Source organism: Lytechinus pictus, chromosome 13 (assembly GCF_037042905.1).
Source record: "Lytechinus pictus isolate F3 Inbred chromosome 13, Lp3.0, whole genome shotgun sequence".
In the NCBI taxonomy this organism is placed as follows: Eukaryota; Metazoa; Echinodermata; class Echinoidea; order Temnopleuroida; family Toxopneustidae; genus Lytechinus; species Lytechinus pictus.
Window position 1 is genome coordinate 21,971,494 of NC_087257.1, and position 17,741 is coordinate 21,989,234.

At 35.2% G+C, this 17,741-nt stretch overlaps 1 protein-coding gene across 1 annotated transcript in view; it reads right to left on the reverse strand.

Annotated features, from left to right (window-relative positions):
- The window catches only part of LOC129274319 (mucin-17-like), a 47,575-nt gene extending 32,929 nt beyond the window's left edge, over positions 1-14,646 (reverse strand). The window contains exons 1-18 of the mRNA XM_064108454.1: positions 14,575-14,646; positions 11,206-11,272; positions 10,469-10,551; positions 9,953-10,016; positions 9,468-9,560; positions 8,430-8,495; positions 8,047-8,115; positions 7,258-7,418; positions 6,888-6,990; positions 6,416-6,518; positions 5,464-5,518; positions 5,074-5,191; positions 4,220-4,279; positions 3,518-3,598; positions 3,109-3,186; positions 2,568-2,618; positions 1,360-1,423; positions 449-581 (exon numbers count right to left, since the gene is read on the reverse strand). Of these exons, the coding sequence (XP_063964524.1) occupies positions 449-581; positions 1,360-1,423; positions 2,568-2,618; positions 3,109-3,186; positions 3,518-3,598; positions 4,220-4,279; positions 5,074-5,191; positions 5,464-5,518; positions 6,416-6,518; positions 6,888-6,990; positions 7,258-7,418; positions 8,047-8,115; positions 8,430-8,471 (1,118 nt within the window). The 5' untranslated portion in view covers positions 8,472-8,495; positions 9,468-9,560; positions 9,953-10,016; ... (1 more) ...; positions 11,206-11,272; positions 14,575-14,646. The remainder of the gene's footprint in view (positions 1-448; positions 582-1,359; positions 1,424-2,567; positions 2,619-3,108; positions 3,187-3,517; positions 3,599-4,219; positions 4,280-5,073; positions 5,192-5,463; positions 5,519-6,415; positions 6,519-6,887; positions 6,991-7,257; positions 7,419-8,046; positions 8,116-8,429; positions 8,496-9,467; positions 9,561-9,952; positions 10,017-10,468; positions 10,552-11,205; positions 11,273-14,574) is intronic.
- Positions 14,647-17,741: the final 3,095 nt, after the last annotated feature.

The following is a 17,741-nucleotide window of genomic DNA, read 5'->3' on the forward strand; positions in this document are numbered from 1 at the left end:
AACATCAAGGTAAATAATCCCTTTTTAATGGGGTATGCAAACTGCTACATAAAATGGCGGTAATATTCCGATAATAAAATCCTTATAATCATCATCATCATCCCTGTCAACCATATCATCACTATCGTTGTTACCATCTTTAACACAATCATTGCCATCACCATAGTCTTTATCATAACAATTATCATCATCACCATCATCCTCTCATCATTAACAACAACATCATCATCTTAAACATCATCATCATCATCATAAACATCATCATAGTCGTCATCATCATTATATTCCCCAAATCTCCATCATCATTGTCATAATTTATCATCATCATCACCATCATCATCATCATCACCATCATCCTCATCACCATCATCACAACCATCATCATCATCATCCTCATCACCATCATCATCATTATCATCATCCTCATCATCATCATCATTGTTCTTACCCAGAATCACAAGGTGCATAGGTAACGTTGTAACTGCCGTCAGTCAAAGAGATTGCATCAATACCACAACGACCGTCTGGCCTTATCCCGTTTGTGTTGCCCTGGTAACAGCCTCCACTAGCTGCTACTGCATCTGAGAACATGGAACACAGGGGAGTGTGTCATCAACATTTTCGTCCGACAAGTTGTCAGATCTCACAACTTTAATTGATTCTGACTGGCTGAGAGGCACTTGTCTGATAAAATGTTCGACAGGTCCTTTCATGGAACGTTCCCCAGGTAATGGCAATGGATTTTTAAATTTAATTTTACTCCCTTTCAAAGTTTCAGCATTTTCAATCGAGACATCACGATCTTCAGCATGGTGTCTCGGCTTCTAGAATAGATTCAAACCTGAATTCACACCATCATCACATTCACATTATGATTCATACTGATAGACAAGTTCAGTTTGAGTAATGACATATTTAGTGGTCATTTCATTTATAGTCCTATATGTATTAATAATTCTCACCTAGGAAGCTGTAGGTCTTTATTGAGGTCCCCTTGTAGAGCAAAATGTTTATACTTAATTCAATATTTAAACTCTGTGATGCATACGACAAAGAATTACTCCCTAGTCCTGCAGGCATTCATCTCTACTCATATTTTTAGTTCGATTTTATTAATTTTTTATAAAGGGAAAGTGGGAACCCCCTCCCCCCCCCAAAAAAAAGAGTAAAAATAGAAAACCCATTCTCCATTTCACTTTTAAACCTCTGCATAGTTCCGGGGTATAAATGACACAACCGTGAATACATTAGCAAATCCTTGTTTCTCGGTGTAGTTTTAACATTTCTGTAAGAATGGCTATAATTATATTAATATTATTCATATTAATATACACTTAAGGTAAATATAAATAAGCTTACCGTCTCCCATTGAAGCCTGGCACTGGTCATCTAAAGTTGGACAACGACCTTGGTAACAATATCCCTATGGAAAATAAATAAGAAACGAGAAACAATACCTGTAGATCAAGTCAGTAGACCGGTTCGTAGTTCCATTCTGCGCTTCTTGATCAGAAGAATGTGAACTCGAATGGCACGATGGTTTATTGTTCAATGAAATAAGCACCAACTTTGATGTCTTGATTATTCATGATCATTTAAATTGTGCTTTTCATTGTAGATCCACTGGAAAGCAGCGATGCGTCCATGAGCGACTATATAAAGTATTTAACAGTTGACCCAGTACACTGTAATGGCAACATGTACTGTATTCAAAGTAGAAATGCAACAAATGTCTTAAGAATTAGTTCATTGACGTGCTATTCTAGAGTGAGCTTGCCTATACAATTACTGCATCCTGATATGCCAGGAATGCTTACGTGATATATTGCTTTGAACTTTACATTTCTTTATACATTGTTATACATTGTTATGGAAGAAAGGAAATGTCGTAACTTCTGAAGGTTTCCATGGTGTAGAAGAGTACTGTAGTAGGGCGGTACATTTTTCTTGGGTAGTTATTGTTGGTCCTGAGAAGAACCAACCAAACTCGACGTTTCGACCAGTGTATTCTTATCGTCTTCAGGAGAATGATCACAGTTTGTAAAAAAGAAATGTCATTTGAGAAAGCTTTTCCATGTTAAAGGAATTCACGTATGAGTGTGTGTGCGTGTTTAAACCCCAAGCAGTTGGACTTCTCTTGATGAGCATGTCAAGGGAGAGATTCAGCAGCGAAGGAGGCAAGATCACCTAGTACATAAATACTTAATTCCTAGTTGTAGCCAGATGCTACTCATAGGGTCAAACAGCTTTTCTATTCTTGGATATTTGCAACACTAAATGGGGTAAATTATAGTAATGCAAATTCATTTTTCTGGGACGGAAGGAGGACAGGAGAGATATAGCTAGGATGGGAGAAATTAAAATTCAAATACGAGCACTGAAGATTTTGAAGATTGACTTAAAGTGGGGGCCGCCGAAAACGGAAAAGTTGGGTTTTAAGGTGGGCACTCGGTGATATAGAGGCAAGAAGGCCTTTTCGATGATCTTCCAGTATTACCAAGCGACTGTAGATTTTTAATAGTTTGGTGCTTTTTTATTGTTTACTGAGGTATCCCATAGCAACTTACACTTCCGTTACCACAAGGTGTTCCGTCATGAAGATAATCGTCAGCTGGACACTGCATATGGGAAATAAAATATAACGAAATTTTTTCATTAAATCTTTGAATTTCTACTGAAAATGGAGGAATGCAGTACCTATCCAAATATATGTTTATACCAAAATTCTTTTTTTCTTCTTTTTATTATTCTTATTCACCTCCTTCTCCTCCTCCTCCTTCTTCTTCTTCTTCAATTCTTCTTCTTCTTCTTTTCCTTCTTCGTCTTCTTCTTCCCTTTCTTTTCCTCCTCACGTTTTTTCTTCTTCCACTTTTTTCTCCTCCTCCTTTTCCTTCTAATCAATTTTTCCTTTTTATTATAATTGTTAATTTTTTCCCATTTTATTGTGGTCTGGGATGTCCATAACAAATAATTCAATATGAATGAATGAATGAATGAATGAATGAATGAATGAATGCAAAGAAATATTAAATTTATTTGTGGATGGGTTTATCGTGTATATAATAATTACAAGGAAACGATAAAAGTTTTCTAAAATATTTCAATTACCTCTCCCGATATACCATCGCATGTGTCTGCCAGGTCGCACTCTCCACTTGCTTCTCGGCATATGTTTCCACTCATCAACTGCAAAACGAGAGAGAAATATAAATACTTAAACACTTTACAGATATACCGATTAAAGAACATTCCTTTTTCGCTGATGGAACCTCATTAAAATGCGATTCTGCCAATTCGAAACAAGTACTAACACAATGAAACAGCGGGTAAATTAAGTAAGGCCAAATACTTTTCTTATTTTGCCCTATTCGGAAATGCGCATGCTAATACGTTTTTGAGCACACACAGTTCTGCGCGGGAATAAAATAATGATTTTGTTTTTTTATCACGCAAGCATCAACTGACCAATCATTTATTTAGAATACTCATGAATATTCATAAAAGGGGTATGATATACCTTACACTGGTCGCAACAATCTCCATCTTGGCATTCACTACCTTCTGTAAAATGGCATGTCTCATCACAACATGAGCAATTCTGAGAGAAAAGAAAATATATTGATGTAATTATGTAATCTAACAAACAATAACAAAATTGAGCGTTGTGGCTTGCGCCTGTAATCCAAGCACCTTGGGGAAGATGTAAATTGATGCAGAAGTTCGAGGTTCGAGCCCTGTGACGTCTTTCGGATGGTGACGTTAAAGGTCGGTCCCAAACGTAAATAATCATATCTGATTGATGCACGTTTGACAAAACTCAAATACACACAATATAACGCCATGTAATACGCATAAACAACGTTTGCTATCATCATATTTTGTTGATGTTGTTATCATCGTTATCTTTATTGTCATTATTAACACCATGGTATGTAATAAAATGGATCTCCTCACCCACCGCCTCCCAAAATAAATCGTAATAATATTGATAATAATAATAATAATGATAAAATAGTAATAACAATAATAATAATGACAATAAAAATAATAGTGATTTGAAATCTGAGCCATCCTTAAAAGTGAAACTGCCCAAGTTGGTTCCCTTTTTTGTATCGCAGCATACTTAGTTATATAACATCCATATGATGTTAGCTATGTGTTCTCATTAATTGGGTGCGTCACATTTGCATAAAATTGGAAGTTAATTTTGAACACTTACCCTATCACCGCAGTCACAATCCTCTCCTTCATCAACGTTATTATTACCACATCTTGGACTCTGTGAAATAAAAAGAAATTAAAAAAACAATCAAAACAAAATATCAATAATATTAGTCCAGCTCTCAAGAACTGTTCTATCTGCATAACATAATATTATATATGAAGCAAAACAAACACCTGAACACGTAGTTCCTGTTAAGTGAAAAATACAGTCATATTTTATAACAAACTTGGTGATAACCCGTGTTTTACAATTTTGCTGCTCGTAGTTGAACTATTTTTACGTTCTTTGCTCTCAGCATTGAAATAATCAGCCAAGTAATTTGAAAGGGCATACACAAAAAAAAATCGAAAAAAAGAGCTAAAATATTTTCCTTTTAAAATGAATATCTTATTTCAAAATAGATTTTGACGTATTATTGAAAAGGTAATTTTCTTCACTGTTATTCCCCTTTCTTTGTCTCCCCCACCTTTCTACTTCGTAGTGGATTCTTTTTTGGGGGGAGCAGGGAAGCCCGAGCCCTCATCGCAACACCAGTGGTGCTACCATGCAGAGGGTAGTCAAGAATACAGGAAATATATTCAAAATGCCCATCCAATGACAATGAACAGCTCTTAGGACTTTGTCAAAAACTGGTGAACCGGAACAGTAGTTTCCTTCCAAGTTTCTGAGTAGACGAAAATTTCAAATATATCGTTTGCCCATCAGAGTCAAGGACGAAACTGCTGTTTGGATTCACCAATTTTCGACAAAGCCTTCTTTGTTGCTCGTTATTCAAAAGAAAATTTGACAATACTGTCCCTATGTTGCTGAAAGCGTTTCCGGTCTTTGTGCGAAAACTTCCAACTTACCGTTGGGGATTGATCATGTGGACCGTAAAGACATCGTATGTGACCTGCTCGAAGAATAGCCTCGTATTCTTGAATGGTGCATTGTGCGAAGACAACCGGTGGCGCATCCAACCATACACTGAAAGTGTACAAACAAAAGCATGAAATAAATATCATAAACCATTCTTTTATAACTGTGCGTTATTCTCTTCTCATTACAATTCATACTTCATACCGTTTAGTAAAAGCTTTTTAGTTTGCATGAGCCGTATACTTTTCGTACATGTTGTTACAATTTCCATGTTGCCGTAAGCAAGGGTAGCAACTTCAGAATAAAAATACATCACAATACACATACATTCCTACTAAGAATGGAGCATGTTGATAAGGGGAAAAAATTAGTAAACTTACGATGTATCTGGTGACATAACGCACCGGCCTTCACCGCTGCAACTGCAGGTAATGCCTAAGAAAATGAAAAGGGGAAAATAAATTTTAATTTAGGATTGAAAGGAAAGAAATTGCAAGTAATCACTATGAAATACATTTCAAACAAGGAAATATGATAATTATCCGAATTCAGTTTTAAAAAAGTATTGTGATGCTTACATTTCTATCATTTTATTGTACATGAATGCAGATTCACTATTAGCAAAATAAACTCCACAACAGGGGCGGATCCAGGATTTTCCAAAAGGGTGGCACATTTAGCCGAAAATTTACAAGCAAATAAAAATGTCTTCACTTTCAAAAGGGGGGGGGGGCACGCTTTTGTTTTAACGGCATTTTTACATTACAAATTTTTAATTGTGCCTCTCAAAATGGCGGGGGGGGGCGGCTGTTCCCCCCTCCCCCTGGATCTGGATCCGCCAGCGCTCTACAATCCAAAGACTGCATGTCGACGATTTGGTATAAATAGGTCCAGTAATCTGAACTATAGTGAGCTATCATTTTAACGTTCGAACCTTAAAAATAGTTATTGTTATGTGTTTTCATGATTATAAAAGGAACCCATGAACTCCTGTTTATGAGCTTATACCACTGAACCACCATGCCTGTCTTTTTAAAGGTCAAGTTCACCCCGGAAAATTGTTGATTTAAATCAATAGAGATGAAAAAAAAATGAAAAATCAATCAAAGTCTGTTGTTATTTGTTTGTTTAAATTTTCAGTATTATGCTTGTTGGATTTTTGTGTCTTTATTCAAATCAATTTTTTGTTGGGATGGACTTGTCCTTTAACACCCTGTTTAAAGAAAAAATGCAAGGGACGTCTAAAACAGGAAGTAATGATTTATCCTTTTGACTCACATGCATAATTATTATTGTTTATATTGAAGTATTGTGTAATAGAAATTTATTCACCGTCTCTTTCTTCATAGTAATCCTCGTTTAAGAGTCCAAAGTTTCTTGCAATATTCCGAGCAAATGTCCCAGCAGATTGCACCAGGAAAAGAACACCAAGGTCCTTAAAAAAATTATAAAGTTAGAAAAAATATGCAGAATAAGTTATCAAAGTGGCGTATCTAGAAAAACAACCATCACCCAAAACCAGCTTTAAAAATAGCACTCATATCGTCTTCTTCAATATTCACCTAAATTGTTATCATGCTCATTCGCTTGATTATCATCACTGATAACTCACCGGGATGGATCCAAGAGAGTGCCGAAGGGACCTTGTAAGCCCTCCTTCCCCCGAACCATTTCTGTTTATACACCTTGCAATGGCGCCCCACACTAGGGCAGTTCGGATCCGCCCTGTATTTTACTGCCGGTAGAAATATCATTAATTATTACTGATACCAAAATTTAAACGAAGTGTTAATTTTGCCCCCACCTTGACTATTCCCACGGCGCGTGGTGTGCACATGGTGCCGAGTGTTGCCGCCCCGAATGCAAAGTTTTCTCGGTCGACGTCTGACAAGGGCTCATCCACAGCGCTGTGTGAAAGAAAACGGGATTTATGATTTGCACAGAAAATGTAAAGAAAATGGTAACTAAAGTGTTGTGGTTTAAATTTACCGTAAACAGACATATTCAATTACTCGGCAATTGATGTATATTCAGAAACATTCTTAAAAACATATATGTTTCATCAATTTCATACTTAAGTCTTGGGGGAAATCCATTCAGGTTCCAAACAGCATTTAATTCAATTTGAATGTAATTTGGCTATATCCTCAAAGAAAAACTAGTTGATATCTTACGTTATATATTCTGTGACGGTTTCGTCGTGCGTCAAATTTCTAACTACATTTTCCAAGTCAGCAAGCATCCAGTGAAGGTTTGAAGTGGTCTCGACTGGATCTTCGTCCATAAAGATGGATATACTCCCTACTATGACGTTTGCTTTTAAAGGGTCGAGAAACTATGGAAATGAAAAAGGAACAGAAAAAGGATGAATGTGACTGAAAATTGTAAGTAAAACTTGAGCTGACAAAATAAAAATATTTCTTTTCAGAATGTGATATTTCGAGAACATGATTAATTAAAAAAAAACAGAATCCCAGTAATGATAAATGATATTTCATAACTTCGATTTTGTCGCTACAAGTAGAGACAGTTGTGTTTTTTAGAATCGCTTTTTTTGTACTAAAGCCATTCTTGCTCTTGCTTCTAGAATCATGTGATAGCATTTCATTTCATATATCTTAAAGATGGATAAAATGTGGTAAATTTAGAAGTGGTGATTTCTTTTTTGAATTGTAGGAAATGGGGTGTTTACTCGAGTCCTGGTTCCCGTAACACAAAGGTTAGCGATTGATCGTACGCTTGATTTACACGATTAGTTGTACATTGTAGTCACTGCGATCAATCGTAGAAAAAGTTCTACGACCATTGCTACGCTTTGTGTTACAAGTTCTGGTTTAAAGAATTTCAGAATCGATATGGGTGATATTACTTACAATTGGTACCAGAATGCCAAAATGGCAACTCTCAATTTCAGAATGCGTAATGATTATTTCTGAGTATTTATTCCGTAATGCTATACTTACGTGATTTGCAATGACCACGATTCTATTAGCTTGATCTGAAGCCGTTGTGTTAACATTATATCTGTCATTCTGTGAAAGATAAAATTAGCAAATCGAAAAAAAAATGAGTATCTGGGTATACACGAACAAGATTAAGTGACATTGAATCTAATTCTAACCTTTACCCATGTTACATATGTGATATAACTATAATATCAATATACTCACAAAGCTTGAGGAGATCATTATAACTATAATATCAATATACTCACAAAGCTTGAGAAGATCATTATAACTATAATATCAATATACTCACAAAGCTTGAGGAGATCATTATAACTATAATATCAATATACTCACAAAGCTTGAGAAGATCATTATAACTATAATATCAATATACTCACAAAGCTTGAGGAGATCATTATATTAGCTGTGATGTACTTCATTTCATCGGTTACTTCTCGTCTCACCTAGAAAAAAAGAGGGAAACACGTTAATACTTTATTTTCTTTATTCATATATTTACTTATTTCCACTCATAGATGGAACTCCCTTTAAAGCATGATAGCTGTACTTCTAAGGGGTCCATTTTAAATTATGAGGGGGAAGAAAGAAGGGGAGGGGGAATGGGAAGAGAAAGGCAGACAGACTACAGTCATAAACCAAATTATTATCCGCTAGCTCTTATTCTTACTGTCCTCTTGACTTGCCATAGGTAACTATATCCTAACTCCAATCTAATCATATAAATGCGGGGCCCTTTTTGGCAGGCACGTTATATAATTATTTTAAAAGAAAAAACGTATCATTTGTATTTCTTTGGTTTTCCAAGCATGGACCTGGGGCCTGTTTCATGAATCTTGATATAATAACGAATTTGCAATAACAGTTAAAAGCTGCTAAAATCATACAATTTGATATGCTATTAATACACTAGTTATAGAAACTGTGCATTTGTTATTACTTATTGTAATAATGAAAATATGAAACGGGACGTTTGTGTGTTCCAAGAAACCAACGACACGCTCACAAGCTGGTGGCTCGATTGACAGGACCCACGTGATTCCGACTTATTCCATTGATCTCGGTACCCCTATCCACAAATAAGGTGTATATAAAATATGCTTTAAATCGGCTTTCTAACTATGACACTAATTTGATTAATACAATGCCATGGTTAATAAAAGGGTGACACGACCTTTGCTCCTGTGACAGTTGCTCAGGGTTTAATTTTGTCTAAGATGCAAGATTAGGGTTGCAAAAGGGTTTTATGTTATGTTTAGGGTTAGGTTGATGATGGGGTATAGCGTTAACCCCAGGGTTGAATTTGGTCATTCGATTAGTGTGTGGAATTTAGAGAGGAGCAATTGTCGCCGGAGCAAATGTCATGGACCAATACAATACATTGGGTTGAACAAAATAAAGAAATTTAATTTTCTTACCCTTCTGTGTTGGTGTTGTTTTGATGTAGAATATAAACTCCTCCATTCGCTCTTCGGACCACTATCAGAGATCACGTGATCACCAAAATTATTCTGAAAATAAGGTAAAGCAATTTACAATTACCGGGAGCCAACTTTCAATATATATACAATTATAATGTCTACTAATGGAGACTCTTTGCTTCTTTCACATGTTTTGACCACTCTTTGGCGTTTTCTAATAGATATTATGATACTGTAATATACTGTATGTAAATTCTAACAATACAAATCGTGCAATATGAAGAAGTTATTTCACAAATAAATTTTAATCAATTAATTATCCTCATTAGTTTCATTACCATTATCACCATTGTTGATATGTATTGTATATCCTAATCATTAATATTATCATCGTATTCGTCATTAAATCATTATTACATTCATTATCATTATTCATGTTTCTTAAATGCACGCACTGGAAAAAGTGACATATAGAAGCTTACCTTCTGTTCATGTGGTAGCCTTGGCTCAATGAAAAGAGTGTCACTCCCAGACAATATGAGACCCCTGTAAGACGGACATAGTCGCAGAGATTTAAAAAAAATTGTTGAATTAAAAAGAAAATAGTAATATTTAAGAACAGTTTCATCAACGGCGATACGTAGGAAAGTGAAAGTGGCATTATATAAATATTGTGCATAATTTAAAAAGAATACATAGAGTGCTTTAGTTGGAATAATGAACTTTGGAGGTAAATGGAGAAGAGAAAAAGAGCAAACACATTACATCATTATAAGATATGGAGAGAGCCTGTATTTATTATGAGTGTGTATAAGTGGGTATATTCTTGAAGGAGGGGATAAAAGAAGCGGTAGACCATTTACAAGGGGAGGGAGAAATAGATAGAGAGAGAGTAGGGGAGAAGGTGCCTGAGAGGATGAAAAATTTACGACCGAAAACGAAGGTTAAATCATAATGAGGCATGAAATGAAATTATGCAAATACTATCTATAACATACCTTAGTCCATTGCAGACGTCTAGTGATACGAATGACCCATGTATCTCTTCAACTATGCCCTCGTATTGACAATCGGTTGGTATCTTAAAAATTAAAGAAATATATAAATATTATTATTATTATTATTATTTGTTTGGCGTCACCTGTGCCTGGGAGGCGAAAAGCAAACTGAATCACTATGACCCGCAGGTCTCTCCTCCCGATATAACTGATTGGGGGGAATGCAGGTGGACCACTACACCGGGGTTTCCCCCTACTCTTATACGAATAGTGCAGTGGGTTCTTAACGTGCAAAGGTGGTGACTCTCCTCTACACGGGGCCTCCATTTAACGTCCTATCCGAGGGACGGAGTGTTTTCCATTGTAACATAGCCTGCATCTATGAAACATGGGAGAGACGTTTACACACAACGCACTGACTTCAGTCATCCGCCCGGGGTTGACTCGAACCCACGATCTTTGGTTCGACGGGCAGACGCGTTACCGACTGAGCCAACGCATAATTTACAAAATGTTGGGGTGGGTTAAAAGGTATGTGATTGATTTTTAGGCTAACTATACTTGGTGTCTAATGAAGAAGTATTCTTTGCTAATATTTATTTCGTAAATGAAAACGTATGATATATTATTTATATATGACCCCTTTTATTCAGTTGAGTTTAAATATGACGTATCATCTATGTCGTATCGCCCCCCCCCCCCTCCAAATACATGCACTTGGTCACTGTAACACTTACCGATCTTGTACCAATGATCTGTTGTGATGCAAAAAATATTTCTTTAGCTCCGTGGACTGCATGATGTCTAGAAGGGAAAGGAAAATACGAAAAACATCATATATAATATAGAGTAACTCTAAAACCACAACGATTCGGATTAAAAACATCAATTTTCATCAAATATGTGCAATCATCTAGTTTTACGATCTCTAAAAGATTCCGGGTAATATCATTGGTTATCATATTAGATTTTACCCTAATTTATTATATCATAATCATAAACTTTAGAAGTGCATTCTTGTATCTATCGCAATCAATTTTAGCGATTGGTAATATGAAATGCTCAGTTTTGTGAAACTGGAATTCAAGTTATAATGTATTTCGATGCGTGATACAAGGCAGAAATCACACCATTTCCAAGATAATATTGATTCATCTTTCAGGCAACTAAATTTAGGACGTTATTTTGACTCCGCGTAACTACTGATAAGGATGTATTTGGTTATTGAAGTGTTCAGTTGCTTTTTCAAGGACCTTTGGTAAAAGTTGTGTACCCAACGAAAAAATTGGAACGTTTCATTTTTTATTTTTAGTTAAATAAAATGTGAACCCTCTGCCTTATAATTACCAGTGAGTTGAGGCACATGGAACAAAATGTGATAGAACAAACCGAGATTAAAATAAGCACATGGATGAATACAGGAGCGTTGCCGTGATATATTTTGATAGGGCGTAAGACAGACTTAATGATATATTTCGTTCAAGTTAATTATAGAGATAATTATTACAAAGTTACCGGTTTTCTACTCTTCTTCCCTCTTTGTTCGCTTAGTCCTTCCTTTTCTCCTCCCCCCTTTTCTTTACCTGATAAAGGGCATGCGCCCCTGTCCCTTCCCCTATGTCGCCGCCCAGAATGAATATGTTTTATCTACCGAAACCATCAGCTACCGTTCTTATTTTTGATGTACATGTGCATGGATGGCGGTAGCTGAGTATTCTTTGAAATTTCCAGATTTTAATGCATTAGCGGCGCCAAGTGAACCTGAACTAACGCTTTGAAAGAGCTGGAACTGAAGAGGGAGGCGGATTGGTGTGTTTGTGTACGAGTGCGTTTGTGGATCATTACCTTTTCCGGTCTAGGATACTCTGTAATCACATTTTAATAATTGAAAATTCAATTTCTCACTCGAGAAAGAGGATTCAACACATCGTCTCACGGTAAACTAGCTTCAGTAAAATGTTTACACACCAGGCATGAATGTTTTTCATAGTTTTTGCGCGCCATTTGACTTGAAGGGGTGTTTCAAGCTAACAACCTTCACCGAATGATTTGAAATAGTGTAGCAAATAAGTTTACCTTTATATATGTAAAAGTTTTCCAAAGTTCTATATTATAAGTGTTAATCGTTGGTGGCACATACATTTCTTGGAATCTTTTATCATAATCATTACCGCATAAGACAACGATGTCTTTGTTAAATTGTTACACGGCAAACATTAATACCATAATAACAAATCTCTTTGCTATGTGTCTTTGAATCTCGTAATGGTATTTGAAAAATGCCCAAGCAATCAAGGAAACATTATCATTTATCTAGTCTCACTTCTATACTTCTATAAAAAGATCTTGATTTGCCAGAAATTTTAAAAAATAACACTATAATTTCAAATATTTTGACGAGAGAAAATCGGCATAGTTTGACATATTTTGTGCGATTAACTCACATTTGAATAGATTCTCTTCATTTAGTAACCTTTTTGGCAGTAAACAACTCCCCTAATTGGAATGATCAGGTCATTTTGCAAGTTTCAAGGTGAAATCTTTTCAATCTCTTCTTTTAAAATCCAATCGGGGCTTAATTTTATTTTCCTAATGTTCGCGCTTTTGTGGAGGTTGTTTAGATTTGCTAATATGTGGGTGGGTGTGAAAATATGTGAGGTATGTGCGCGCGAGGGGGGGGGGTGGTGCGTAAGTCTCGGTGTGTGTATATTTGTGGGTAAGTGTGGATGTGAAAGCTTGCTTTTCAAAACCTTGATTCAAAATAATATTACCAATATTTATTTTATGTTCCTGTGTCACATGTGTACAGAGGTTGCGTTGAGGTCGCGTCTTATCTGATAACTTCTCCAGATAACCACCAACTCTACTATTAGTGCATCTTTCCTTCCAAATTTTCGAATGCCCCATATACCCCTGTCTTTCCCCACAGGCGCGCATAAGATAGTCACGCCCATAATTATTCAAACAATACCCACGATGCACCGCGAACGAATTGCGGTTTATTTAGGATCATCAAACTACAATTCCCTTGAGAAATTATTTTACATTTTACCATTACCTATGCCTGTGAGAAGTGTCACAATCCGACCCTTTCAAAAATACGAGAAAAATAGAATCAAATATTTCTTAATTGCAAAGCCGATCCGTTTGAGTGATGCTCACGCACCGTGACACATTATTCCATAATCTCTTCATAATTGTTTGAGATTAAAAGGATCATAATGATTAACGATTGGCACTGTTGCACTTTTTAGAAATGCTGTAGGCGTAGAAAAGTTCTTTCATTTGTACCACCGTCTATGGAAAAACAAATCATAGTTGGTTGATACCCTTTACGTCGACCTATTAATGCAAATGATGTTCGCTGACCTGAAAAGACATGCGTGGGACTTGAGTGCAGATTTGATACAACTTATCTTTTTATGGGTGATTCCCACCTAAAATCTGCAATTAAAAAGTACTGTGGATGAATGAGATGTAGCTGGTATAGGACAACGTGAAAAATGGATTCTCTTTATTTTCTTGTTAAGAGAACACCACTACTACTACTACTACTACTACTACTACTACTACTACTACTACTACTTCTACTACTACTACTACTACTACTACTACTACTACTACTACTACTACTACTACTACTACCACTACCACCACCACTCATACTACTACTACTACTACTACTACTTCTACTACTACTACTACTACTACTACTACTACTACTACTACTACTACTGCTGCTGCTGCTGCTGCTGCTACTGCTACTACTACTACTACTACTACAAGTACTAATACTACTACTACCACCACCACCACTACTACTACAAATAATAATAATAATAACAATAATGATACTGCTGTTACTTCTACTTCTACCACAACCACCAACCCACTTCATTGTTTATACATTTTATAATTGTAGAGTACTGCATTGTCTATTAATGTCTGGTATTTTTCAAAAATTATTTTGGGGCTTTTCGCTCATCGCAATGAGAAAATAAGTTTTGTACATTTATTAGTCGACACCATGAAAAATGAGCGATGAAAATCCATGATACTTTTTTGCGTCATCTTTCGTCTTTATGATGTCATATACATCTACATACCTGTTTTGTTCTAAGTCCAGTGTAAATTGATGGTTCCATGCATTAAATTCAATTCTCAAAAAGGATATTTCGTGGCCCTGTGTAATGAAAAGAGAGAGAGAGAGTAAATGAGAGAGGGTTTACGATAAAAGGGAGATAGAGTGAGTGCATGTGTATGGGCGGGTGTGGGAGGATGCAAGGATGTGTTTGCGTATATCTGTGTGTGTATTGAATGGGAGAGCAGGAGAGAAATAGAAAATGAGAGAGATACAGAGAGAATGAAAGAGAGAGGGATGTATTCCCTGTTGGAAAGAACACAATATCACACAGTGTGATCACGGTGTGTTCACACAGTGGACTATGCGAAAATGTTATTCACACTGTGAAAATGTTCAAATTCAACAGTCTGAAGATATTTTCACACTGTGGACATCTCGACACAGTGTAACTGTTTATAGCGTGTTCACATGGTCGAGTATGTGAAAATGTGATTCATAATGTTAAATGCTGAAATAATATTTAACAGTGTGAAGGGGATTTCATATTGTGTTTCACACTGTGAACACACTGTGAACACACTGTGGCACACACTTTGGGACGCTGTGCTCTTTCAAGTAGGGTTGACAGGGTATTGAGATAATGGGTGAAGAGAGAAATGAGGGTGGAATGTAAGAGAGAGAGAGAGAGAGAACAAGGAAGACATGTGAAGGCAATCATGGAAAAAGTTTGAGGAAAGGTTCGGAAAAGGTAAAAAAAAAACCACCCTAACACTACTGAGATTTTCACTCATCATAATCATATCAACAACTTAAATTTTAGAATGAAAATAATTCGAAGGTAAACATTATAACCGCAAAACAAATATGATTAATCATTATTACAAGAAAGTGGAATGTAGATAGAAACAAAAGTTGGTAATTAACTGTAAACATCTTTTATTGTATTCTTATTAGCGATACATATTTTGTTCACCTTCATTGAAATTTATGAAAAAGGAATATTCATAATTTAGGAAAATACTTTAGGAGATATAAATATCAAATTTATTTTCAAACTATTTTCTCGCTCTACTTGCCGCGTGGGTTGCGGTCAGGCAGTACTTTACTTTAGAGGTCACAGTAAACAAATCGGGGGATTTAAATTGTTGTAATTTCTTGTAACAAACAAGTGTTATGCCATTCAGTATGTAAAAAGAAAGATGAGAGTAACGGATGAATCATTGTCAAAAGACAGAGGAGTTAACTCCCTTTTGTAATGAAATATTTAATCGGTGATGTATTGAAATGTTTGACACAATAATTTGGTCATTTAGAAATGTAGTACTGGGTCCATTACATGATGATCGAATATTAACTTAGTATTTAGAAAAAGGATTTAAAGACGGAATTCTAATTCATATAATAATATTGATAATGTAAAAATAGGAAGTAATAGCAGTGATAGTGATAATAAACGTACGTGCAGTATGTCGGTTGAAAAGTATGATCATGTGATGATGATGATTAGATTATTAAAAACAATGATGAAAATGATAAAAACAATAACAATGAAAATAACAATAATTATTAAAATAAAAATTATCAATTGATAATACAAATTATTATCCTAGTGCAAATCATAACAATAACAATTACTAAAATAACAATGATAATTACAGAATTTATTAATCATTAAATTAACAAATAATACAATATGCTCGGAAAAACGTTTTTAACAAGGCGAGTAATCATGTCAATGTAAATTGCTCCATATTCATTTATATTGTGCTTTGATGCTTGAACGATTAGAGCCAGAAGATGTGACACGGTATAAATGAACTATATTCTCCGGGCAAAAGAGTTTGAGCATTCCATCGAGGTATTATCGCAATATTAATAAAAAGCGGTTGTTTGACTTTGCCAAATAGAAATTTGGTGTTTGAGTAAATATGGCTCATCCGAGTGTCAACTGAGACATTTTTGTCACGTTGTGTTTGTGCTTACTACGATATATGAGAGGCACTCTTAGATGTGAATATTAAGATGGAAGATAGAGAGGTAGAAAGACAAATTTCATTCAGCAATTTTGATATATATTTCAGAATCTTATTTGGATATGTCCAATTAGAGAATACATAAATATGACTAATGTATGTCCATAATTTTTTTTTATTCTTGAGTCTTACTTCGTACTGTTTTTTTTTTTTTCAACATAGAATCTCCCCTTCTTGTTGATTGCTTATGAATACTTTCACCTCCTCTGGATTTTGCATTTTGTGTGAATTTTTATCGGATACAATGTCTGTCTAGACGTATATTTTCCCTATTTATATCGTATTCAACATTAAATCGTGACCTAGAATATCTGAATCACAATTCCCTTCAAGTCTGCTAAGTTAAATTTCTTGATGTTACATTTGTTAATTTCTCTAAATCCGTTTGATTGATAAGCTGATAATTCCCCAAAAAGGTATTTTGATACATTAAACTCGAATCCATTAAAAAAGGAAAAATGATATGTTTCTTTTTGACCTCTTGAGCGCAACATTCTTTTTACTCTTATTCTAAGGTTGACATTTACATTCACTGATATTTTGCTCACAAGAGTCATTGGTTTTGGTTGAATTTGCTTGGCGAAAATCAAACCATTAAACATCTGAACATGGAACTCAGTTACGATGGGTTATTTTGTAATTTTGATAAATAATTCAAAACACAATTTTAATTTTCAGAATTAAAATCATTATCACATCATCAAATACATGTTGAGTGAAAGATGCCATCTAAAATGTAATATTATGTTCATGGGTACGCATAACATTTCCAGTTTATATAGTCCGAGTTCAAAAGGCCTTGCCCCAATAACGTTTTACTTTTTCTTAAACTCTTCTTTCCCTTGTTGTTAAAAAATAATATCTCAAGTATAATACGGAAGTCCAGGATATATTTTATAGCTCTCTGGTATGCAGTCACTTAATTGATAAGTAACGACCAATAATACAAGTATGACAATTATTTAAACATACACTGTATAAACATAATGAATAGAGTCACATAGCAAGACCATGTATTTATCAATATTCAGTAGCTTAATCAATATCATTCCAACTACGTACATAATCATTTCTTAAGGTATCGCAGTGACACACTTTACTAATTGTACACACCCTATTTTAATTGTGACCTTATAATGATGTGTTTTGTGTCAGA